This window comes from Melospiza melodia, chromosome 2 (assembly GCF_035770615.1).
Source record: "Melospiza melodia melodia isolate bMelMel2 chromosome 2, bMelMel2.pri, whole genome shotgun sequence".
Classification (NCBI taxonomy): Eukaryota; Metazoa; Chordata; class Aves; order Passeriformes; family Passerellidae; genus Melospiza; species Melospiza melodia.
Window position 1 is genome coordinate 5,447,518 of NC_086195.1, and position 25,019 is coordinate 5,472,536.

The 25,019-nt window shown below is 44.2% G+C and overlaps 1 protein-coding gene across 1 annotated transcript; it reads right to left on the reverse strand.

Annotated features, from left to right (window-relative positions):
• Window positions 1-2,827: 2,827 nt before the first annotated feature.
• Window positions 2,828-24,191, reverse strand: TMPRSS3 (transmembrane serine protease 3). Its single transcript, XM_063179526.1, has 13 exons — window positions 24,174-24,191; window positions 22,304-22,448; window positions 20,632-20,742; window positions 18,995-19,111; window positions 17,492-17,615; window positions 15,900-16,025; window positions 15,182-15,225; window positions 12,722-12,887; window positions 10,242-10,411; window positions 8,781-8,876; window positions 7,514-7,656; window positions 6,231-6,383; window positions 2,828-2,875 (listed from the first exon to the last, which is right to left on the reverse strand). Exons 1-13 carry the CDS (start codon window positions 24,189-24,191, stop codon window positions 2,828-2,830), a joined length of 1,461 nt encoding a protein of 486 aa, XP_063035596.1.
• Between the last annotated feature and the right edge of the window lie 828 nt (window positions 24,192-25,019).

Sequence of the window (25,019 nt, forward strand, 5' to 3'; positions counted from 1 at the left end):
CTCAGAAGGCACTTTGCCTTCCTCAGACACCAAACTTAGGCTCTCATTTTTATGCTTCTCTCTGACTCTTTCCAGAAATTTCCTGCTTATTCATACATCACAAGTGGAAAAAATATTTTGGATTGGCCAAAGGAGAGTTTATCCATGTGATATTTCTCAGAATCCCTGGGGAAAGTTCATATTGAATAAAAATCACATGTGGTTCATCCAAACTTCCCAGCTTTGTCTCAATTTCCTGGCTAAACTGTCATGGTGACAGGAGCAGAGGATGAATGGCAAAGGAATTTTTCTGCATGTGCTGGACATATCTCACAAAGTGCACCATGTGGAGAACATTGGATTTATTTCCTGACAGTCTGTGGCATGCTGCTGCAAGGCCGTGCCCACAAGCGGGTATTTCTAAGGGACACTGTGGTTATAATTTAACCCAGTGTCACACCAGAGTTCCCAAAGCAGAGCTGTTTCATCAGCCTCTTTAATAACGTGGCAAATAGACACTCCCCTAATAGCAAGGTGTTAAACACTCCCAAGGTGTTTACCATGAAACCCCTAATCAGGATTGCTTAAACCAGAGCTGCCTCCAGCCCCACCTGCTTTGGCAGCCCTCTGGACCTGCATGTGTGGTGTTGAAAATGGTTTTTGTTGAATGAAGAGAAGAAATGCCAAGGAAAAGGAAAAGTTTGGTGACCTGCCTTAAAAACTGTTTGAAAAGTTACTCTCTGTGCATCAGTTCATTCCAGCTGTGATACTGATAACCAGTTCATCAGTCCCACACCGCTGAATAAAACACAATGCCCATGTCCATACAAAAAACAGCAAACACCTCAAACCCCCAGGGTATATTCACTTAGCTTAATATTAAGAAATATGTTAATATTGTGATTATTTTAAAGCCTCTGGCATGAATGTTAATGGCATATGGAGGGGGAGGAAAATCCAATTATTGGGAGAGACTCTTTTATGTGGCAAGGGGGCTGGAGCTGGATGATGTAAGGTCCCTTAGAAACCAAACCATTCCATGATTCTGTGATTCTACATCCTGCCAGTGCTTTATTAAGACAGCACTGCAAGGGGTCTAGCAGAAATCAGAAGGAAGAATGAGGGAAGATTTGCAGGCTCACTGGGCTGGGTCTACCCATAAGTAATTGTCATTGATCGGGGGGTCAGTGTGGCTTCTGGTTGGGAAGATTTCAGTAGCTTTCCACATTTTACACTGGATTTCTCTTTAATACAAAAGCAAACGACAATGGATACATATCATACAGCCTTTTTATAGAAACAGAAGAGTTCAAAAGGAATTTTCAGGGCCCCTTTCAGAAATATGAAATAACTACACTGTCAGCTCCAAGAGCAGCACCCTCATCACCAGACTGCTGATAATACTAAAATATCAGCCATGTTGGGCTGTGAAAATGTCATGATAACAAGCAATAAACATTAAAACTCTTCTGAAAATGTCTCAGCTACACAAGGGTTCAACATACTTTGTTGTAGTTCTGTCATGCTTCTGTCAGTTGAAATTAATTCCAGTGTTGGTGTCAGCTTTGCAATAACGATTCCCTCTTCTTTTTAACAACATGCAGGTTTGGGAAGTGCACTGCATTTCCATTGCACTGCAGTTTCTTCAGTCAGGGTGAAAGGTTTTGGAGCAGCATCCTGTGATATCAAGGTGGAGGCCGGCAGTCCATGTGGGTTTGCTGTTTTCTCTCAGCTTTGACATTGCAGCAAAAATCCAGTTTTGATTCTGCCGGCGCTTTCTTGCAGCAGTGGTGATGCAAATACTGATTAAGAAGCACACAGACTGCATCCAAAACCACATCTCAAGCAGATCACCATCACCTGGTCAGATGATAAGATCAATTTTGGCTGATATTGGAAAGCTCTGACAATATTATGCATTATTCAGCCCACGCCATCCCCAGCGATCAATTCTGAAATGGATAAATTTCACCCTGGGAGTTTTACAAAGGGCAAGTGTCAAACAATCAGGCATTCTCCAGCCTAAAAATAGCTGAGACTGTTGTATTAAAATGGAAATCAAGAAACCACAGCAGCATTTCAGATATTTTGTCCTTTGTCTGGCTGGCATCAGTCCATCCACACACTGATGTCACCAAGAGGCACAGAGGGTGTGGGATCTGTATTGTCCCATTAGCAGAGAAAAGGAGGGAAAGAGGGCATAAAGAAACTCCTCTTCCATTTAAATTCAGTAATCTCAGAACTTTCCAGTCAAGTTGCTCATTTCATGTTTACTGCAGGAAAACACAGAAGAATTTGATTTTTATGAACTTTGTTCACAGCAACATGATAAAACATTTGAGTTCAGAGATTCTTTTTTCTAAGAGTTGAACATACTTCTCAAACGTGCCAACCTTCTGCTCCCTGTTTGCTTTTGGATCCAAAGGAAGCTGCTGCTGCCTGTGCAACAGAGCACAGACCTCTTGTGGACCTACAGGAATGCTTTCAGGAAAAAAGATATTTTTGTAGTCTGGTTCTTGGAAGGTAAGTACTAAAATAACAGTGAGCAACCTGATCTATAGTTATTCTAGTCTTTTTCTGCAAAACTTTATTGTGACAGCATTCAGGGTTATCAATCTTAGCTTTTTCTCTCTGTGTAAAATCTGTAGCTGACAGTAAACACACATGCTGATCATCCATCTGCCTCTTGCACCCAAACCAGGCTGAATGTGCAACAGTTTGCATCATGTGCAGTTGCCAGTAACAAAAAGAAACGGTGAAAGGTGCTCTGTGAAGGTCCAGAGCTCAGAGCAGGTGACCACAAGAGTGGGCTGGGTCCTTCTGCAGGGCTGGAGTGTGCTGTGGGTTTTCAGGAGCCCAGAACGGAGCCACTCCCTCGGGTCTGCAGCTCTTCTCTCTGGGGGAAAGAAAAACATTGATGCATCATTTCTAAATGCTGGTGTTGGCACTCATTGAGCTCTGGAAGGGTTTTCCCACTGCACTCAGGTCTCCAAGGGGACTGAGGGGCTCTGGAGCTGGTCCTGCCCATGGGATCATAGAAACATGGAATGGCTTGGGTGGGAAGAGACGTTAAAGATCATCCCATTCCAAACCCCCTGCCATGGCAGGGACACCTTCCACTGTCCCAGGCTGCTCCAAGCCCCAGTGTCCAACCTGGCCTTGGGCACTGCCAGGGATCCAGGGGCAGCCACAGCTGCTCTGGGCACTCTGTGCCAGGGCCTGCCCACCCTCACAAGGAAGAATTTATTCCTAACATCTAATTTAAACCTTCTCTCTGTTGGTTTGAAGCCTTGTCAAAGTCTCTCTCCATCTTTCAGGCACTGCAAGGCTGCAATTAGGTCACCTCAAAGCTTCTCTGCTCCAGTTTGATCTGGGCTGTGCCCCGGTACAGTTGTGCCAGGTACAAGCCATTCCCTTGGCCCCACTTCCAAAGGCACACTAGTTCTAATTTCTTTAGTTTTGCTTCAGAGTCCATTAAAAAGTGTCCGAGTTTCCATGCTGCACCTGAAAATCCTTTCAAAGGGGATAAACTTGCATCTGAAGGATGTCCCTCTGAAAAATTCCAATATTTCGGTACTTGGCTCAACAAAGAATTTTTCTGTACTTCTTTTCTCCTTTGATTGCTTTATAATGGAGATCTTGATTTCATGTGATATGAGCTCTTAAACTGAAATGTTTGTGTATGCAAATAAATCACAGTGATATATTCAGGGGGAATAAAATCACGTAATATTACAGGTTTTGAAGACTCAGAATTATTCTGGTTTCCTGTTTTCTTTGAGTGACAGATAGGCTTGTGATAGCACAAATCATCATGTGCAATACAAGTTGTGAAAACAGTGTGTGTCATCCAGCACTCAGAGGTGGGCTGAGCTGAAATTGCACACATCACCTTATTTTGGGCATTTGCTTGTCTGTGAATGTTTGGTATTGGCAGTTTGGTTTGAGGAGGAAGTGGGGTGGTTTCAGCAGGTGCCTGCATTGCTGGGTTGCTGCTGCTGGAATGGCACCATTGCTATCCCTGCATTATTCCCATGTCATCCCCCCAGGCTGGGTGTGGGAGCAGCAGCTCTGCCTGCCAGGGCAAGGCTGCAGCACAAAGGGATGCACACTCTGTGGCTTTGCCACAAAGACAGGAAAATCACCATGAAAAGCCTGTGCACAGCTCTCTGCCTGTCCAGAACCCTCCCAGGGCACTGGAGGAGGGTTCTCCTGCCTTGCACTTGCCCTGTCTGTCACTGTCATATTTTCTGGAAAAATCCCCTTGCCCAGGATTTCTCTCCTGGGAAGCTGAGAAGCCTCAGAGAAAAAGGAAAACAATAATTATCTGATTTGCTTCTCCTGTGTTTTGCTGCTTTGGAATGTGGCTGGAGATTGTTTACCCAACATGTGAATTGTTTTTACTTATTGGCCAATTGTCACAGACACCTTTTATGAAAAATATTTTATTTAGGATTCTTCTTTAGGATTTTTCCTCCTGAGAAGCTGTGAGGCCTCAGGAACAAAATGTAAACAATGATTATATGCTGCTGTGGAATGCAACAGGCGCATCTGTGATTGGCCCATGTTGGTTGTTTCTAATCAATGGCCAATCACAGCCCAGCTGGCTAGGACAGAGAGTCCGAGACACAAGCCTTTGTTATCATTCCTTTTCTATTCTTAGCCAGCCTTCTGATGAAATCCTTTCTTCTATTCTTTTAGTATAGTTTTAAAATAACATATATCATAAAATAATAAATCAGCCTTCTGAAACATGGAGTCAGATCCTCATCTCTTCCCTCATCCTCAGACCCCTGTGAACACAGTCACAGCCAATGACAGCCAAGCTGTGTCCGACTCTGAAGTCACAAGTTTTCATTAATATCTTTCAGCCTTCTGTCTGTATCCTTTCTGTATTCTTTAGTACAGTTTAGTATAGTATTCCTTAATCTAATATAGTAACAAAAAATAATAAATTAGCCTTCTAAGAGCATGGAGTCAGATTCATCATTTCTCAGAAAATACCACACCCTGTCTAGTGCCACTTGAAATGTCTGAGTGCCCTTGGTACAACCTGAGCCATCCTCATGGGGATGGGGATACAACCCAGGGTGAGCTGCACATCCTTGCCTTCTGCAGGAACACCTGTGAGCCTGGCAGGACAGCCTGGGATCCCTGAAATAGCTCTGGATGACCCTGCCCAGGCAATGCAGCCCTGCCTGGAGTACCAGCAGGAGCACACACAGTGCCTGTCTGAGCTCAGCTGACTGAACCCAGCTCCTCTCTGCAGCCCTGGGGAGGTGCTGGCAGCAGCAGAGCTGCTCTCCTGTCACTGGGCCACCCTTGGGTCAGCTGAAGGTGGCTGCAGTGTCCCCTCACTTCCCTGTCTCTGCTCTCCTTCCAGCCAACACCGCGTTCCCTCCTTGGCCCACTCAGCTTCCACTCCCCAGGCTCCTCTGTGGCAGCCCCAGGGCTTCAAACCAAGTCAGAGAATCACAGAATGTTAAGGGTTGGAAGGCACCTCTAAAATCAGCTCATCCCAAGCTCTCCTGCCATGGGCAGGGACATCTCCTGCCATCCAGGCTGCTCCAGGCCTTATCTAACCTGGCCTTGGACACTGCCAGGGATGGGACATCCATTACCTCAGGACCTCACCACCCTCACAATTAAGAATTTCTTCCTGTCTAACCTCAATTTCCCCTCTTTCTGTTCATACCCATCACTCCTTGTCCTGTCACTGCAACTCCTGACAAAGAGTCCTTCTCCAGCTTCCCTGCAGCCCCTTCAGACTCTGCAAGGTGCTCTGAGGTCTCCACACAACCTTCTCTTCCCCATGCTGAACAGTCACAGCTTTCCCAGCCTCTTTGTGAGGTGCTCCAGTCCTCCTATCAGTGTTGTGTCCCTTCTCTGGACTTGCTCCAACATTCCCATGCCCTTCCTATTTTGGGGCCGCCAGAACTGTACACACTACATTCCCCAAGGATCTTTTTCCTTGCCCCCATCTCCTGACTCAGCCCTTCCACTCCTTCCTGCTCCCTGTCCTGCTCCAGCCCCCTTTCCCTGTGATTCCCACCCCTGTGGATGTGTTGTCCTCTCCTCTGCTCTCTACCCCAGCCCTCACCAAACCCCAGCACCCTGCTCTGCCCCAGCCCCAAACACCCCCTCCAATTTCAATGTCCATACAACACAGCTCAGCTCTGACGAATACAGGCCAAACCCCCCTGTGTGGCACAAAGTGACAAGCAGAAGTGACAACCAGAGCAAGCCCAGACCTCCATCTGCTCGTGGATCCAGTCCAGGAAGGAGGTGGTTCTGCTGTAGACCCCTGGCTTGTTCTTCTCTGCACAGCCCACTCCAAAGCTGGTGGTGCCCACCAGCTTCCAGACACTCATATCTTCACATGCTAAAGGGCCCCCACTGTCTCCCTGAGGGAAAAAAAGAGTTAAGACAAATGTCAGTGTCCCAGAAAAGGAGGGAATTGTCTGTTTGGGGAGGTAGGGGAGAGACAGACAGTAATTCAAAATCTCTTGTTTCTGCTTTGTTGTGGATCCTGGGAAAAGCACATTACAGCAGAGCTTGGAGACTTTTGAGACACGTAGGAGACCATACTTTTCTTTCCTTGGCTCCTGGCTATTGAGCTGAGCTTAGCCCAAGGTTGCAACACCAAGCTCACATCTGACTTCCTCCCCTGCCCACTCCTGCCTGCTTTTCCAACCCTTCCCAGGCACTTTGCTACACAGATTCAGCTCAATGGACTCACATCTAAGTACTGGAAACTTCCCATTTCTTCTTTGCTGGGGCAGTCTCCTGCCCTACAAGAATCAGAGCCAGCACAAGAACTGGAAAAAAGGGAATTTGGAACAAGCATTCCCACTGGTGAGCAGGGCTCCTGCTGTCACGTGGAGCTGTGTGCTGAGCACGCTGCCTTTGGGCAGCTCTCCTGGTTCCAAATGCCTTTTTGAGGGTGTTGTGTGCAAAAAAGAGATGAAATGCACATCTAGGCACCCTCTCCCTTTGCTTTTTTTGTCCCCTGTGTGATTGGGATGGAGCAAATCTGGAAACACGAAGTTCACAGAATCATAGACAGGTTTGGATTGGAAGGGACGTTGAAGTAGATCCAAGCCTCCTGCTTGGAACAGGGACATCTTCCGCTAGGAATTCCTCCCCAGCCCTATCTGGCTGCTTTTCTCCATGGGCTTTCTGCACCTTGCAGGTCTCTGGGGCTGCTCACAGTGCAGGGAAGTGCAATTCAGTGCAGAGCAGGGGTCACAGCCAAGGCAGAGAAAGGATGGCACCGTGCTGCAGCACATGCAGCAAAATATGTCTTAAGCAAATTTGGCTTCAGAAGTATCAGATAAGGTCCAGAGAAGAAGTATAAAAAGGAAATTGTAGCGTGTGAATGCACACGGTCAGGGATTGATAATTGTGGTGAGCAGAATAAATGGCACAAACCCAAATGTTTGCCCAAGAAAAGCCTGGGAGTGCCTTCTGATAACTTATCACTCATGTTTTTCCATTTCCAATGAGCACAGTTGCAGTTTGGAAACTTCCATACCTGGCAGGTGTCCACCCCTCCCTTCAGGAAACCAGCACAAAGCATTGAAGAAGTTATGATCCCACCATAGACATCTCTGTGATTGCAAATTGCATTGGAAATCAGAGGAACACCTGCATAATTCATGGTGTCAGATGTGTCACCTGTTAAAAAAACAGAGAAAAAAAACAGTAAAAAACTTCCTGTCCTTGAAAATAATCTCCATTTATAAACAGAGAATGTTTTATATACAAAGAATTGGCAAGGAAGGATGAAAGAAACATGGTTAAATGGAAATGTAAGGCAACTTGGTGTCTCATCATTTACAGAACACAGCAATTATCCACTCTGCAGAGATGGGGATTATCACAGTGTATAAAATAACAATAAAATCTGGACATTATGTATTTCCACTTCAAACTAGACAATTAATGACACTAATAAACCAAAAAGCTTGTTGCACATTGCGTTCAATTCTGGTGCCAAAACCTGTTCTGAGTTTATCGCCTGTTCTGTTAGTCAACAAATCATCTGCAAACATCTGATTTACTTTATAAATATTTATTTTATTTCATTCACAGCCTGAACAGATCCTTTCTACAAATGGGAGTATTTGCACACTGCCTATTGTCAATTCAGGGCTGTTTTTTTTTATGTGGCAAACCTTGCTTTCATTTTCTCCCCACCTTTGGCTGTTATCTGTGGGTCAGGTAATGTTCTGTTCTTGTTCTCTGAACAGGAACACGTTCAGTGACATGAATGAAGAGTGATAAAAAACAATTAATGGGTGACAATTCACCCATTTTCACGTGAAGGTGGTTCAGTTCTTATTATTGATTAACATGACCCATGAGTCATGGGGAAAAAAAAAATCCCTTTTCTTTTTGATTTTGTTTTATCCAATTTCTACATCACCTAGCCTGCCTTAAAATAAACATATCCTTTCTCTAAAAAAAAGGGATGGTTAATTCTTGCATTCATGCTGTGTTTCTTATGCTTGGAGTTTTAAAGGGCACAGCCTGTTTGACTGGGGCTGAGTACAACACTGGGCACATTTTATATGTGTAATTTTCAACTGTTTCAGAGGATGCCCATCCATTCCTTGTGATAAGAACTTGCACAACACTTTTGCAGTACAGTTTGTGCATAAAATTTAGTAACACGTCTTCTTTCCCCCTCCAGATATTCCAGAAAATTTAGTGTTAAACAGTGCCCCAACCAAATCCTGTATTCACTGCATGTAAGATGTGTACATGTAGTGAAATCATCAGCAGGCAATTTAAAATACCTCCTTCCACAGTTGCTCCCCATCCTGATACCCAACACATTTTCCCTGCTGGGAAATGTTCACCAAAATTAGGCAGACAGATCGGTTCAATGTGACCTATTTATGAAAAAAAAAAAAAAAAAAAAAGAAAAAAAAAAGGGAGAGAGAAAAGAATCAAAATTTAGCAAAAAAAGTTTAAATGTCTCAGAAATGCTTAAAGATTTGGCTTGCAATGAACTTGTGATGAACACCACCCACTGCCCACATAAATAGCCTGGCAGTTTTCTGAGGTTTTTTCGTCTTGTGGGCAACACTGAGGGTTTGAGACAACACCCACTGTAGCCCGAGTGAGTTTTGGGTGTGAAGCAACACAAGGAGGAATCAGCAGGTCAATAAATTGAAGAATGAGCAAAAAGAAGGGCAGATCAGAGGTCCTGGGGCTGCTGGGGTCAGACAAGGAGCTGGGTGTGCACATCCCTGAGAGGGTAAAAATATTCTTGGATTCTTTTCTTCCCACCCATCAGCTCACAGAGTTTTGGTGCCTCTGTGCTCTGGGACGTGGAATTCTATGGGATAAAATCGGAGCTTGATGCTTGCAGGGACAAATGGGTGCTGAGAAAAGGGAGGGAAAATACAAAATATGACTGGGCAGATCCCAAGGGTTCTGTTCTGCAGAGTGCAGTGATCCCAGCTTGGGACACAGTGGGATTGTGCTCAGGTGCAGAGCCACTACTATTCCTTACTATTCCCTCCTACTATTCCTTATTCCTTAAATAACCCTTAATATTCCTTATTCCTAGAGCTATTCATTAGCAGAAGAAATCAGCACAAATATGAGACAAAACAGAACAAAATCAAGATTAATTTTCATTACAAGTGAAATTTTAAACCATTACAAGAGAATTGATTAAGAAAATGACTGCCTAGATGTGTTAAAGAGCACCAGCTTCTCTTTGCAGCCAGCTCACAGTGATTAGGAGGTATTGGCAGGTATTTCAATTCATACAATATTATTACATATTATTTAAACTCATTTTATCAACTGCAGGTAGCATCAAATCAAGAATATAAAAGTAGTTTCCATTTAAATCATCATTATATTCAAATTGCTTTCCCTTCTCTTTGAAATTCAAGCTTGATTTTCAGCTTTGGACACTTCTGGATCCCCCAATAGTCATGGAAAGGACATGATAAAAATCTCTGTGACCTCCAGCAGAATGAGGCAGGGTGTTTATTTTAGATAGGAAGAATGTTTAGAAAGAATAAAGTTAATGTTTGCCTATTAATAAATGGCTGCAGTAAATCAATACCAGAGCACACTGGGAACATTTTGCAGCACGTTGTTGCTGTCCATGCCTGGACATGGAGCACAGAGGAGATGCTCACACTGAGGCTGGGGGGTTTCTGCTGGTGCTGTGTGAACAGGGATGCTTTAGCTGGGGAGGTGGAAAAGCCAAGTGAAAGCTCACAGAGATAAATTACCATTGAGAGCAAGAGGTGCTGCCAGTTTCATCAGTGCTATGTCATTCCCCATGGTCTTGGGTTTGTAATTCCGATGGTAAATGATTTTTTCCACTGAGTGTGGGTGAGCCTGGGTGTCCTGCTGGGTCACAAAACCAACCTGGACACTCCAGGAGCTCGGCAGGTACAGGCTGGAACAAAGAGGTAGAAGAGAAGGTCAGACCTCCAGGAAAACCCTCAGGTTTCTCTAATTGTCCCCTGAGCTTATAAATATAACAGGCAAATAACTCCAGTCTGCTGTGCTGGCTTACCTCTCTATTAATAATGGCCATGTTTTGCATCTAATTTTTTAAAATGTAAAACTAATCTTAGTAAGACACTGGGTGACTAATCTTATAAGACACTGGGTCACTGGCAATTATCAGGGCAATTATATGGATCTTACTAGAAATATCTGAGAGTTTTCCATCAGCCCAGCTGTGTGTGCTCTTGTGACACCCCACAGCTGCTGCCTGGCACACCTGCACTCAGCCAGGCCTCAGCAGCACCTGTGTCAAGGCGCTTTCAAGGAGAAGCTTCCCTTCTGGAAGGTGTTTCTGCCCCAGTTCATGAGCTGGCACATCCTTCAGCCTCCAGCAAGAGCAGCTCCTCTGCTTTTGGCCTCACTCCCCTGGGAAAAGGCTCCAGGGATGGGGGATGTGTTGCCACCTCCATCCCCATCACCCTTCAAACACACCACAACCACCTGGGATGGGGTGACAAAGTCAAGGACAAAGGTTGAAAAATGCTGCATTCCTAAGTAATTATTTTTATGACAACACAAGGCTCTAAAAAGGAACTAAGAGTGGGGTTTGTCTATCCATCACTTCTCTCTACTGGGTATAAAACCATCCTACAAGAACTTACTCAGAAAAAGACATCCATGTTGTAGATGCTTAAATAGTGGGCAGACAAATCCCATTTTAGCTGTCTAAATGTCTTTAGGGAAAGTGGTCAGGAGTTTGTAAGAGCAAGAGGTGCTCCTGTGCTATTAGCATCAAACAGGACTGCAAAACCAGGCAGCTCATTATAAATATGTTTGTAATTACACAGAGTTTAAATAACTATTTAGCATCTATTTCCCACCTGAAGACGTCTTCAGCTGCATAGAAAGGAGCAGTGGGTAAGTGGCAAAGGGCACAAAGCACAGCACAATTGACTAATAATCACTGATTGATCCTGTCAACTTGAAAAGAATCCTGTAATTTATTTTGGAGCTCCAGTGGATCAGAGAAGCCAAATACAAATTCTGTACGTGCAATTAACAGAAATTGCAGGTTGGGATACCTAAAATCTAGAACTTAAATTTGTTTTAAATTGTTTCCCAGGGAGCTGGGAGTGGCCAGAACATCTGGAAACTGGGATCCTGAGTTTAGATCACTTCTTGGGGAAGCTTTTTTCAATAAAGACTCATGCAAAAAGAGAGGAACAGCTTAAATATTCTGATGCCTTTTGGGGACTACCTTAAAACAGATGTCAGATAGAATTAGGGAATAAAAAGCAGTTATATTTATTGAAGGGCCTTCAGGTACATTTAGGGCAGACAAAGCCCTCCAAGGGGCTACACCCAAAATGGACAATGGGTCACAGTTTTCACACTTTTATGAGTTTCGTCCATTTGCACATTGGGAGTGCAATAGATGAGCAATGTGATGGTTGACTTTCACAATTAAAAGGCAAATATCATGTATTTGCCTTTTCAGTTCAGAGAGGTTTTATAGATGTATAGTTTTGTTTTACCCCCCTTGTGTTGTTATTATGGGGTGGCCTGGGTTTGGGACATTTGGGAGGGTTGGCTTGTTACTATAGCAACATCTGACCTCCAATCAAGATTTGAGCAAGCAAACTCCACCACTGGACAGCAAAGAAGGAGTCAATGGACAGAACTTTGGGAGGGGCTAAAGGGTTAAAAGGCAAAACCTCCGTTGTGTAGATGAGCACGGGTGGGAAAAATCCTGTGCTCCTTGCCCCGTAATATTTTCTCTATTTAATCTTCTGTTGTATTTTTGAAATGGTTTTAATAAAGCTTTTAAAATTTTGGAAGTGAGTACCATTTCTCACAGGGATTAATATTCCAATTACAGCTTCAGGTAATGAAGTAATTTACTCCAAGTTTGCTCTCCCCCACCTCACTTTTGTTTACATTTCTTGGGGCTCAAGACAGTGAGGTGTCCTTGATCTCCAGGCCTGGACAAGAATTGTGTTATCTGACCAAAATGGGGAAGCAGCAGCTAACATTTAATACTAATCCTAAATACTTAATACTCCACTAGTGGAGTTTAGAGCTACACACTGAAGAATTACAGGATTACAAACACATGAAAACCATAAAAGACAAACCCCCACGGCATCACCCACGGATGAGGCAGCGTCTCCTGCGGGTTATTTTGAAGAGCAGGCCGAGTGTCCCCCGAGCAGGGGGTTTGGGCAGGGGGGTTTGGGCAGGGGGTTTGGGCACTCACTCGTAGACGCAGTGGGCGGCTGTGAGGATCCAGAGGGGGGTGATGACGGAGCCCCCGCACAGGTGGTGGCCCTGGAACTGCAGGCTGACCTGCCACGGCCACTGCCGCGGTGACGACGCGTTGCCTCCCACGATGCGCGGCCCGTAGCTGGCCCGAGTGCCACACGCTGCCAGGGAGCAAAGGAAACAGTGCAGAGAGGAAACACAGCCCTGGCTTGGGTCACATTCAGCCCCTCTCAGAATCTCAGAATCACAGAATAATGAGGTTGGAAGAGACCTCTGAGATCATCGAGTCCACCCTATGCCCTATCACCTCAACCAGACCATAGCACCAAGTGCCATGGCCAGAGATGGTGATTCACCTCCTTGGGAAGAGCATTCCAGTACTTTATTATTCTTTTGGTGAAAAATTTTTTCTTAATATACAACCTGTACCTTCCCTGCCGTAGCTTGAGACTGTCTCTTGTTCTGTCAGTGCTGCCTGGTGGAAGAGTGTCACCCTGGTTTTTTAAGATTTTCTAGGCCTTCTGATGTTGACATTCTTGTAGTGAACTTTCTCACACACTTTCTGTAAATAACTCGTTGTTTGCATTTCTTTATGGAGGAGGAGAAAGTTGATGGACTGTTGAGTTGACCAGTGTCATTGGAGAGGTGGCACTGTCACCCTCCAATCCTCTGTCACTTTTGGAAAACCTTAAATGTTGGAGTCAGAAATAAAACTACAATATTTTCTTCACCTTGAGAACAGCAGTGTGAGCTTGTGTTCTTTCATGTCCTATAGTGACAGAAGAGACCGACCCCACCTGTCTGCAGCCTCCCTTCAGGAAGGTGTAGGCAGCAACAAGGTCACCTCTGAGCCTCCTCTTCTCCAGCCTAAACAACCCCAGCTCCTTCAAATGTTCCTCACAGGGCTTGTGTTCCAAGCCCCTCACCAGCCTTGTTGCCTCCTCTGGACACTCTCAAACATCTGGAAATCCTTCCCAAACTGAGGGGCCAGAACTGGACACAGCACTCGAGGTGTGGTCTCACCAGTGCCCGGTGCAGGGGAAGGATGAGCTCCCTGCTCCTGCTGGCCACACAGTTCCCAACGCAGGCCAGGATGCCATTGGCCTTCTTGGCCACCACGGCACACTGCTGGCTCATTCATATTCAGCTGGCTGTCGACCAGCACCCCCAGGTCCATTTCCACCTGAACACTGTCCAGACACGCCGTCCCCAGCTTGTAACATTGTAGGGGATTTTTGTGGCCAAAATGTCAAACTCAGCACTTAGACTTAATAAACTTCATCCCAGCCTTGCTGAGGGTGGGAGGTCTCTGCACTGGAGCATCCCCACCTCATCCCCCTGGCCACATCCCAAGGGTTTCTCCTTCTCCCTCCCATCCCTGCAGGTCACTCATGGTCTGGGGTTTCTGGGGTCCATGTCTCTCCCTTCCCTGCAGATGCAGTGCTCAGCTGTGGCACTGTCATATTTTCTGAAAAATCCTTTCACCAGGATTTCTTCTCCAGGGAAGATGAGAAACCTCAGAGAAAAAACAATATTATCTCATTTGCTACCCCTGTGTTTTGCTGCTTTGGAATGTGGTCTGGACATTGTTTCCCAACTGGTTGTTGTTTGATTGTTTTCCTGTGATTTTTTTTTTACTTAATGATCAATCACCATCAGCTGTGTCAGACTCTGAGGAGTCAGTCATGAGTTTTTCATAATTATTCTTGTTAAGCCTTCTGTCTGTATTCTTTCTCTATTCTTTAGTATAGTTTTAGTATAATATAATATAATATAATATAATATAATATAATATAATATAATATAATATAATATAATATAATATAATATAATATAATATAATATAATATAATATAATATAATATAAACATAAAACTTTGAATTAGCCCTCTAAGAACATGGGGTCAGATTCTCAATTCCTCCTTTGTCCTGGAAACCCAGCAAACACCACACAGCTGAACTGTAGAACCCCCCTGCTCTGCTCTCCTTCATCCTCAAGGTCCCACACAGGCAGGCTCAAGCATTTCCTCTCCCCTCATGGTGATTTTGCTGTTGTATTTTGATTTTTTTTGTGTCCCAATGTGAGAACTAGGTGGCATGGAGCGGTGTGGGATGAAAATTCCATTAAGGCAGAATTTCGCTTTTCCTGCCAAGATGCCAAAATTTGGAATTAGAATGTGAGTCCATGGACTCAACACACAGTCCTTAAATACACACTTCCTACTGAGATTCTCACTGAAATGCTCCTGCTATCTGATGCTCCCAATCTGCCCTCCCAGCCTATTTTCACTTTCTGAAATTCTTTCAAATTTTACATAAAAAGTACAATTGTTCTTTGGTGTGATAAGCTGATAGTATAGCATGCCCTGAGTACACAGCTTCTCCCAACTCTTGCCATGCAGTGGATAAAGAAGGATAGTTTCTGCTTTTATTTTCATTTTTTTGTGATTCTTACCCAAACACTTTAAGATGATCACATTGCCAGAAGTGCATTCCTCCCTGAGATGAGAAGACAATGCATCATTAGTCCCAATTCACAAATATATTGGGTTTTTGCAATATTATGTCATTTTCCTGTGCACACAAAATAAGTAACTCATATATTGAAAGAGGTACAAAGGCATGAATTCATCCAATCTAATCAGGGCTTTTAACTGGAATTCTGAAGTTGGGAGCTTTGCCACCATCAGGACCACATGCTGCCCTACTGAGGAAGGCTTCACTCTTCCACCAGAGTGGAAGATCTGAAGTCTCCTTGTATTCATTGCTCCCTTCTCACTGGAAGGTAACTAAAAAAACCAGCATTTGTCAGGAGGAGTAAATGGAGCATAAAGGGTTCATAAACCCACTGGGAAACATGTAAGGATCTGCAAACTGAAACAAACTGCTTCATAATGGAAAAACAGAAGCGCCTGGTGCCTATCCATTTGTGAAAATGGCATAATGGGACAAACAGTCATTTTAAACAGCTCATTTGAAAGCCTTTGCTGATTTTAATGAGTCCTGGATCAGACTCTTAGTTTATATTCCAGCAAGCTGAACCTCAGTCTTACGTGTGTAACACCACCCAACACTTACAAAGTGCTACATGCCTGAAAAAACAGCAACAATCCCAAACTATCAATAATTCCCCTTCTATTGCTTGATGCCTTCCAGAAGCAGCTGAGGCATACCTGAGGTTGGTGGCATTGTGCAGGGATGTCACTTGATCAGCTGAGAGCCACTGGCCGAGGGACACGAAATGTCTTTGGAACTGTTTCTCAACTGCATCCACGGGCAGGTAACCTGAACTCACATAACTGCAAATAAACCATAAACACAGCTTGCCCAGACAGCACTGCAGCAATCTGCTTAAATAATTCACCAGTTCTGCTAATGAAAACCACAATAATCAGATCCTGGCATTCGATAAAAGTAATTATTTCCTCCCCCTATGCTCCTTACCATGTGCATGTATTTTTGACATAATCATATGTGGAAGCCACATGTGCTGAGATGTATTTAACTGGCAGAGAAAATAGATTTTAATTGTAATATTACAATGAAGCTTTTCATTGTAAGTGGCTGGCACATTTCCTGAGCCCCTTACAAGCTCATTGTTTCCTTTTTCTAGAGTTATGTTTTGCAGCAGGGAGGATGAATAATTTTTTTTTCTCTTCTTTGTTGAAAAATTGAGATGTATTTTATCCTAAAGGCAGCAAGAATTTATTCAAAGAAGCTTTATACTGCTAACTATAAGAGAAATTAGAATGATGCCATGGTAAGAAATAACAGAGTATCGTGCCAAATCACAACTTCAAATCTTTCTCAGTTTTATGAAAGTTTGTGAAAGAAATGGTGCTTTTACAGGAATGGGACCAAACCAGCAAGAACTGTCTTGCCATGTTCTTGTCTAATTATGAGGTGGACCTTAAAGCCCATCAGATGTCATGACATGAATTGTGTACACAATTTACCTATAGGGGAAGTAAAAGAAGTGGGAAATGCTCATATGTTTTTAGTGAGACAAAGTAGAAATTCTCCAGAGTAGAAATCCATTTTGATTTAGGTGAAATGTACATCTTTGAGTTAAATCTGTAGTTTGCAAACATAGCTATTTAGCCTGACTGCAAAAAGCCTAGGCTCAGAGAAACTGTTTCAGTGAAAGACAGAGATAAGGTGGGGGGAGACAGAAAGTGATAAAGAGAGACAGAAACTGCTGTGAGAGCAGGTCAACCTAAGAATTGCTTTCTGATAAAGAAGAACTAGCGGCAAATGTCACATGAAATTCCTAAAAATTAATATGTATGAACTTATTGTGAAATTGTATTCACATGTATTTGAGAAGAGGATAAAAAGAGACCTGAAGTCTCCAGAAGTATGCATGTCATTTTAAGAGAATGATACCCACATGTGGCCAGTGCTGTAATAAACATAATAAACATAAAGGCTTTACAACCTTCACAAAGTTGTAGAGTTTTGTGCATCTCCACAAACATTAGTGCCTCTCTGACAGGCCACTCGAGTGAGAAACAGGATTTGGGCACCTGCATCTCACAGGCAAGATTTAGCCGAGCCATTCTCTTTAGCCATCCTGCAGGATTTATAGCAGTAATAAAAGGTATTTGCCATCTACAAGTACATCATCTCAAATCTCCTCAACCATGTGACTCACAAAGGCGGATTGTTAAGTCATTTTTAAGGCACAAACCAATGCAAGGTTTCATTAGAAACCTCAGAGCTTGTTCAAAATGCCAGATGAAGCTGCTGGCAGTGGCGTCCCTACCTTGAGAAGCCCAGGTGCTTGCAGGTGCTGTTGCCATACTCTGCCCTCCAGTCGTCGGAGCAGACGGTGCGCCAGGAGCCCAGGGCGAACACCTGCAGCACTGCCCTCTTCCCACTCAGCCTGACTTTGGGATTCAGGACAAGAAAAGTCTCAGTGAGCTGTGGAGATGAACATCAGGCACACAACGGGCACACCACACCGCTGTGGTGTCTGTGCTTTCTGGCTCACCGAGCCACTACTCATCTTTTGCATCATTTGGATTCTTTGACAGAATTTTTCTGTGCTTTTTATTTGTTCCCCCCTTCCATTAAAGAAGGGAAATAAGGTACTCTGAACTGGGACAGCTAGGGGGAAAAGTCTTTGCTGATGGGAATGCCAGCTCTAATACAGGAGGAGGTGGAGGCTGCCTGGCCCTGCCGTGAGCTTTAAGCAAGTCTTGCTGATTGCACTGAGCTGAAGCTGCAGGTGCTTTGCCCTGAGGAAAACCATGGTAAGGGATGAAGGTGGTGAGCAGCTCCTGTGCCAGAGAGGATGCAAGTGTGCCCAGCTGTCCTGGACCTGGGAAAGGGCACATATATGAGGGAGAAGGAGGGCCATGCATGTGGTCACTGCTGAACAGGGGTCTCCCACATGTGCCCAGATTCCAGTGCTATGGAATTGCAAAGGCAGACAGGAAAAGCAGAGGCATTTCCTGGCTCCTCTGAAACCTTGAGCCTTCCTGGGGAAAACTCTCCAAATGCTGAACACATTGTGCAGGGTTAGCTGGGGCCAAAACCTTGTGGTTCTTGTTGTTCCTCCTATTGCACAGATGGAAAGCTGTGCTGCCTCCTTAGCTGTAGGTACAGGAGCCAGGATTACAAGTGCACTGAGCTAAAACCCACTTATTCTGTTTATTAAAATTAGTGTTCTTTCCCTCCAGGGGCTGTGAGCATCACAATCACCTTCCATAGCACAGAACAGGGAAGTACCATTTAAAACATCCCTGTGATTTCCAAAACCACCACAGTGAGAAACTCAGAAATAAGTTACACACTTCACAGATGACACAGCAAATTCTGCAGCACCAAATGCACAAAAGCCTGATTTCTCCCATTCCCACATCCTTTAAGATAATACCAGGATTTTGCATCTTTCAAAACTGACACAACACAATGGTGTGCCAGTGAATTCAGTGTATTCTGTATTCATTCATAAGGCAGTGGGGTTACGCCTTTCAGGCAGAGGAAATGTGAGCAGTCAAAAAGCATCTGGGCTTCTAATGGAGAAAATTATCAAAAATGGCAGTAACAATATTCAGCAATCATCACATTTATCTAAAAAGCAGTTTGATTTCTCATAAACTGCAAATCAGTACTCAGATTGTTCCTCTGAAGTGGTGATTTAGATATTCCATTGGTCTCTGTCTTTCTTGTCTCACCCAAACTCTTTACAACAAGCATTCCTTGATTACTTGCCAGTTCTACAGGAGGAGGTAGGAGGGATTTATAATCAAAATTAAATTACCACATCTGTACTCATCCTCCCCTTCTTTACAGTTGAAGACACCATTGCACCTGGCTGATTTCTGGATACACTTAAAGGACGAGCGACAGCGAAACTTCCCAATGCAGTTGTACTGGACTGAAAGGAAAAAAGAACACAGGGCAATTAAAACACACTTGGATTTTAATTTAACACTTCTGCATTCCATTATCTGTCCAGATTTCAGTCTTGCTAAGGAAAAGACAGCTCCTGTATCTTGGGATCTCTAGCTGCTCAGAGTGACCCCAAGATGTGTTAGAAAGTCTCTTTTCCCAGCCTGGCACTCAAAGAAGGAGTCAGAGCTCTTCATTTCTCAGTCTCAAGGTTGTTTATTGTTCCTTATCTATAAAATTCTTTCCCCTGTCCAGCTGAGGTCTGCTCAGCAGCACCGACAGAGGCACTCTGCCTGCCCCTGGGGCGCTGTTACCTTTTTATACTAAAAACTACATGTACAATATTTACAATTACTTTCCAATACCTATCACCTATGTTAAACAGTGAGATCCTACTCTAAACCAATCCCAAAGTGCCAACATCACAGCAGAAGATGGAGGCCAAGAAGAAGAAGGAGAAAGGCTGGACACACCCAGTTCCCTCCATCTTGCCTCCTGAACCCCCATTCTAAAAACCCCAAAAATCTATTTTCCACCCCATGATAAATTCACTATCATTCTATTTAAACTGTTGTGGCTTGTAATTCTTCATATAAAGGTTGGTAATTGTTTTTTCCAAGGGCTAAATCAAAGGCACAGGGGGCTTGGGCTCTGTGCCGAGGTCTCTGTGGCCCCTATGCAGGGGCTCGAGCCCTCCAGGGCAGCCAGAGGGATTTCCTGGGTTCTGACATCTGTACTCCAGGAACTTTTGAAATCCAGCCTGGAGGTTGCTGCGTGGTGTTGCTAAAATTCATTTATTAGTAATGACTCGTAGGAGGAGTCAGCCCTGCTGTGTGTGCTGCCTCCCTCCCAGCTCCCTCTGCACAGTTTGAGTTTCACTCGAGGGTGAGTTCCTGCCTGGTGCCTCAGACCCTGAGCAGGGAATTAGGGAGACCCTTGGAGAACACATCCAGTGATTTCTCTCCCCAGGGGGATGCCTCAGCCTCCCACAAGCTGCTCCCTATTCCAGGTGAGGAGACACAACAAGCCCTGCACCTGGGCAGGTGTACACACTTCCCTGCCACAACTAAACTCATTCTGCATTTTCTATTCCTTTGTAGAAGTTGGTTTTGATAGGGGAATGTTCTTTAATTCTTTGGAAGCAAACTTGGAGAAGTGAATTACAAGACAAAAATATGGTGTGGGCTACCCACAGGAGCCTTTTTATCCCCATTTTCTAAACTCAGCTCATTGCCTGAGGGGAGCTGACAAAATTTCACTGGAGAAAGTTTTCCTGAAGCTGCAGGTTCCCCAGTGTTGTAAATATTACACCAATCTTCCCAGGAGTGCCAGACCTATTTTTTCCTTACATGTAAATAAAATTTAAAGCCATCACCTCAACAAGATTTTTTACTTCCACAAACAAGCCACAGTAGCAGTTTAATTCCATTCTCAGTAAAAGGCTCATGAAAAATTAAGCATTTGAATGGCTAAGTGAGAACTTAATAAATAACTAATGGTACTCACCACCCAGGCCAATGGCAACTGCTAGGATTACTGCAAGGAATAAACCACAGATGTATGGGAAGTATTTTAGGGAGACAAGAGCATGGCACATTGAAGGTGGTTCAATATCTCCTGGAAAACAGACAGAGAGAAAGCTTCTGTGAGGTTAAACCAGCTGAGCTGGCAATCAAAAGATTTATCCAACATTAAACTAGATGTCATCACCAGCTCCTGGGTATGCTTCATGAGCTGCCCTCACCTGAAGGGATTTAGATTTGCTCATTCAGGCAATAATGAGAAGGTTCCAAGAGCTTTGGGGCTGCTGCTGCTCTCAGACATCCCTTGAGCATTTGCTTTGGGAGGGTCTGAGTTGTGCCCCTGCAGAGCACCTGGCCTGTCCTCAATGCCATCAGCAATGAGAGCTCCAAATTCTCATTTTCATGGGCTACCTCACACTGGGAGCTTTTCAAGCATATGAGCACCTCTGCTGAAAACTTGAGTCCTGGGGTAAAAATGAAAACCAGACCTCTTCTGTCTGTGCAGCTCATAAATAGAAGTTCAAGACAAGAAGGAGGAAATTCACTGGCCCTTTGGACTTGGAGCAAGGTTAACTGAAAATTATTGAAAGTGAAATTTGCAAAAAAAAAAAAAAAAAAAAAAAAAAAAGCAGGATCCTCTACCTAGTCTCAAAAACTGTGAAAAAGTGATTTGTTCAAAGTTTTGCTATAGATGCAAGAAGAGAACTGAGTGATGGTTCAAGGCTGAGTCTTGAGTTTTCAAGTACAAAAAGCTGCATCTAAAGTTTAAATATACATTAGTAGTTATTGCAGAATACATTTCATGAGCTGGATCTGTTTACCAACCACTGACCTCCCGAGCTGACCTCTGCTTAGTGATATTGCCAGTCTGGAAGATAACAAGAGATTCTGCTGAAAATAATAAGTGATTCACTTGTTTCAAATGTATTGTGATATACAAAGGGCAAGCTGTGGGGAAATAGCAAACACAACGGGGTCATGAGTGCACACAGGAACTGACAGAACCTTGTCTTTAATTTTAGTTCTTACAGCTTTTCATTTCCCCATTCCTCAGGCTTTATAATTGAGATTGGCAGATGCAATCAGTCAAGGATAAGGAGTGTCTCCAAGAGACTCTCTAGGTAAATCCCAGCTTCCCAAGACTCTCAGGAGCAGCTGAGTAACTGGTTTTGGCAATGGAGTTGGTGTCTGGTATGCCAAAAATCTTAGACAGCTGTAGCAGCTAATGGACTGGAAAATTAAATTGCTCTATTTTCATTCTGGAAGCTCAGCCTGTCTCTGTTGAAACCCGTGGTTATTTTGGAACCAATGGGAAGCAGCAAACAGACATGCTAATCCTCCAGGGCTGCTGCATTCTATATTCAGGTTTTTTAATGGACCAATTTCCAGGCTGGCAAAATTTCAAACAAACCATTCAAAAATGTGTCCGGAAAGAGAGGGGAAATGTTTCCTTCTGTGTGAACAATCTGGCTGTGAAAAATGCTTGTGTGTGCAAGTGGACACAAGGTGTCATCACATCACTGAGCTGGCAAACCTCACACCTGGGGCAGGGAACTCGTGTTTCCTCCTCCTTGGTGTGATTGCTTGCTCTGGGTGGGCAAGCACAGCTTGGCCACTGGGATTGCAAAGGTCAGAGGGCTCTGGATTGTCCCTACCAGATCCATCTGCACTTGGGTCCACTCTTGCTTGTGGTATGAAGAAGAATCTTTTGAAGGTAAACTGAATTTGCGGTACTGGCGGTTCATCTTCTGTAACGGAGATGACTTCAAGACTTCCAGTAGTGGGATTTGTCTCTTGAACCTGGCTCAACAGGAGAAGAAAAAAAAAGAAGAAAAGAAAGAAAACAATCATTATAATGTTGTCAGAGAGTCGCAGAATAGTTTGGGCTGTAAAGACCTTAAAGTTTATCCATCCTCTGCCACGGGCAGGGACACCTTCCATTATCTCAGGCTGCTCCAGGCCCTGTCCAACCTGGCCTTGGACCCTTCCAGGGACACAGGGGCACCCAGAAATTCTCTGGACACCCTGTTTCCAGGGCCTCACCATACTCACAGAGTTTCTTCCTAACATCTCATCTAAACCTTCTTGCAGCCCCCTTTGAGTACTGGAAGGCCACAAGAAGATCTGTCTGGAGCCTTCACTTCTCCAGGATGAGCAACGCCAACTCTCTCAGCCTCTCCTCACAGCAGAGGTGCTCCAGCCCTCTGAGAATCTTTCTGGCCTCCTCTGGGTTCACTCCAGCAAGGTCCATGTCCTTCCTGTGCTGGGGACCTCAGAGCTGGACACTAACAATACATTGTACCTAATTTTCATGAGAGAAGCAATTATAATTAATTTACCAGCAAACGACTCATGTAATTGTGGAAGGGGCTGACAGCGGGCCTGTTAGCTAAAGGAGCGAGAAGCAAGAAGAAGAAGAAGCTGAACCAAGGAGATGGAGAGAAGAAAGATAAGAGCATTCTGCAACTGGAGGGGGAACAACTGGAAAGTGTATCAGCCATTTTCACTAATAAAGTGTTGCCAACGGTTCCAACAGTTGTCAACCGTTAGCACCGTTTTCAACCGTTCACAACCGTTGGCAACACTTTATTAGTGAAAATGGCTGATACACTTTCCAGTTGTTTCCCCTCCAGTTGTTTCCCCTCCAGTTGCAGTTGCATATCTTATCTTTCTTCTCTCGATCTCCTTGGTTCAGCTTCTTCTTCTTACTTCTCGCTCCTTTAGCTAACAGGCCCGCTCTTGGCCCCTTCCACAGACTCAGGTTAATTTTTGTTTAGATTTGTCAAAGCACCAGAGCTATTTTTAATAACTCACACTGGGGCTGTGATTCCATCCCCTGTGCTATAATTGCAATAGAAAACAAGAGAAAGACTAAAATGCATAGGACAGCAGCACAGCACCTGACAGGATCCTCGTTCAGGGCAATTTTACTCCAGTAAACTTTTGATGGCTTACTATACAGGGGAAAAAAAGAAAGTTAGCTACACGAGAATTTGGGGCAAATAGATTCAAAATGCTAATTTCTGACTGTGGTTCTGAACAATGGCAAAAAGAATGAGATTTTTGATCTCCGAGTGATGTGAAATAGGTCCAGGTTTTTTAAAGACAGTGGAGCTGGTAAGCTGTAAAAGCAGCATGTTTGCAGAGTCAGTCCAAGAAAATGCTTACAGTGACACATTTTAGGCAAAGAATCCATGTTTTATATGTGACATTATATTTATAATGGAAAATACCCTGGAGTATTTTTTCACCATTCAGCAATAAAGATTTATTTCATTATTTCTTTCATTTCATCTATTTCTTTCGTTTGGTAAAATTTCACCTACATTTCATTGAACATAAATTAAACTTTGTAGAGAATCTGTCAGCATGATTGTTAAATATTAAAACCAAAAAAGCCTTCGAGCTGGTGCATAATTTGCCCATCAGGAAACAAAACTGCATTGCGAACCAAATTACATGCAAGCCAAACACTGACATTTCACTTATCCAGAGGCTATCACATGCTCCCAAATCTTCACTCACCTCTTCCTGGGAAGTCATAGTTAAAAGCAAAGCTGTTTTCCTCCTTCATTATCAAGCTCAGGGTTTGCTGAGCCTCTCTGCTCGGGGAGGGTTTCCAGCCGGCCGCTGCGCGCGGCATCGGGGCCGCAGCTGTGTAACCCAACCTGCACAGGGGTATCGGGTGGCCCTGGATGGCATGGCTACGGAAAGGGGCAGATAAAAATTCAGCACGCTCTTTAATTAGCTGAGAAACACCAGGCAGCACTGTGGGATCTGCAAAGCTTGCCATAAACCCTTAGCAAAGGAGCCCCACGAGCGCTCACTCATCCTCTGCCAAAAGCGAGGGCGCTGAGCACCAAGAGCTAGGGAAGGCGGGGAGCAGCAGTCCCAGGGCTTCATCTCTTCATCTCTTCATGGTCAGAACTCAGGACATCCCTCTGGCTCTCCTGGACTGCCAGGACCCCTGCCAGGGGGCTCACAGACCCTGGCACAGAGCCCAAGGTGCCTCTGTGGTTTTGATGGTTATGACCCATGGAGCAAATTACCAACCTTATATGAAGATCTGCAAACCACAACCGTTTAAGTAGAATGATAGTGAATTTATCACAGGGTGGAAAAATAGATTTTTGGGGTTTTTAGAATGAGAATTCAGGAGGCAAGATGGAGGAATCTGGGCATGTCCAGCATTTCTCCTTCTTCTTCTTGGCCTCCATCTTCTGCTGTGATGTTGGCACTTTCAGATTGGTTTAGAGTAGAAGCTCAGTGTCTAACATAGGTGATAGGTATTGGGAAGTAATTGTAAATATTGTACACGTAATTTTTGGTATAAAAAGGTAACACCACCCCAGGGGCAGGCAGAGTGCCTCT

Excerpts from the sequence above, each read along its gene's own strand:
- TMPRSS3 (XM_063179526.1), bottom strand. Across the intron at positions 20,743-22,303 it reads CCCAAGTGCAGATGGATCTG|GAGATATTGAACCACCTTCA; the intron begins GTAGGGACAATC and ends TCTGTTTTCCAG. Across the intron at positions 6,384-7,513 it reads GAGGGGTGGACACCTGCCAG|GGAGACAGTGGGGGCCCTTT; the intron begins GTATGGAAGTTT and ends TTTTTCCCTCAG.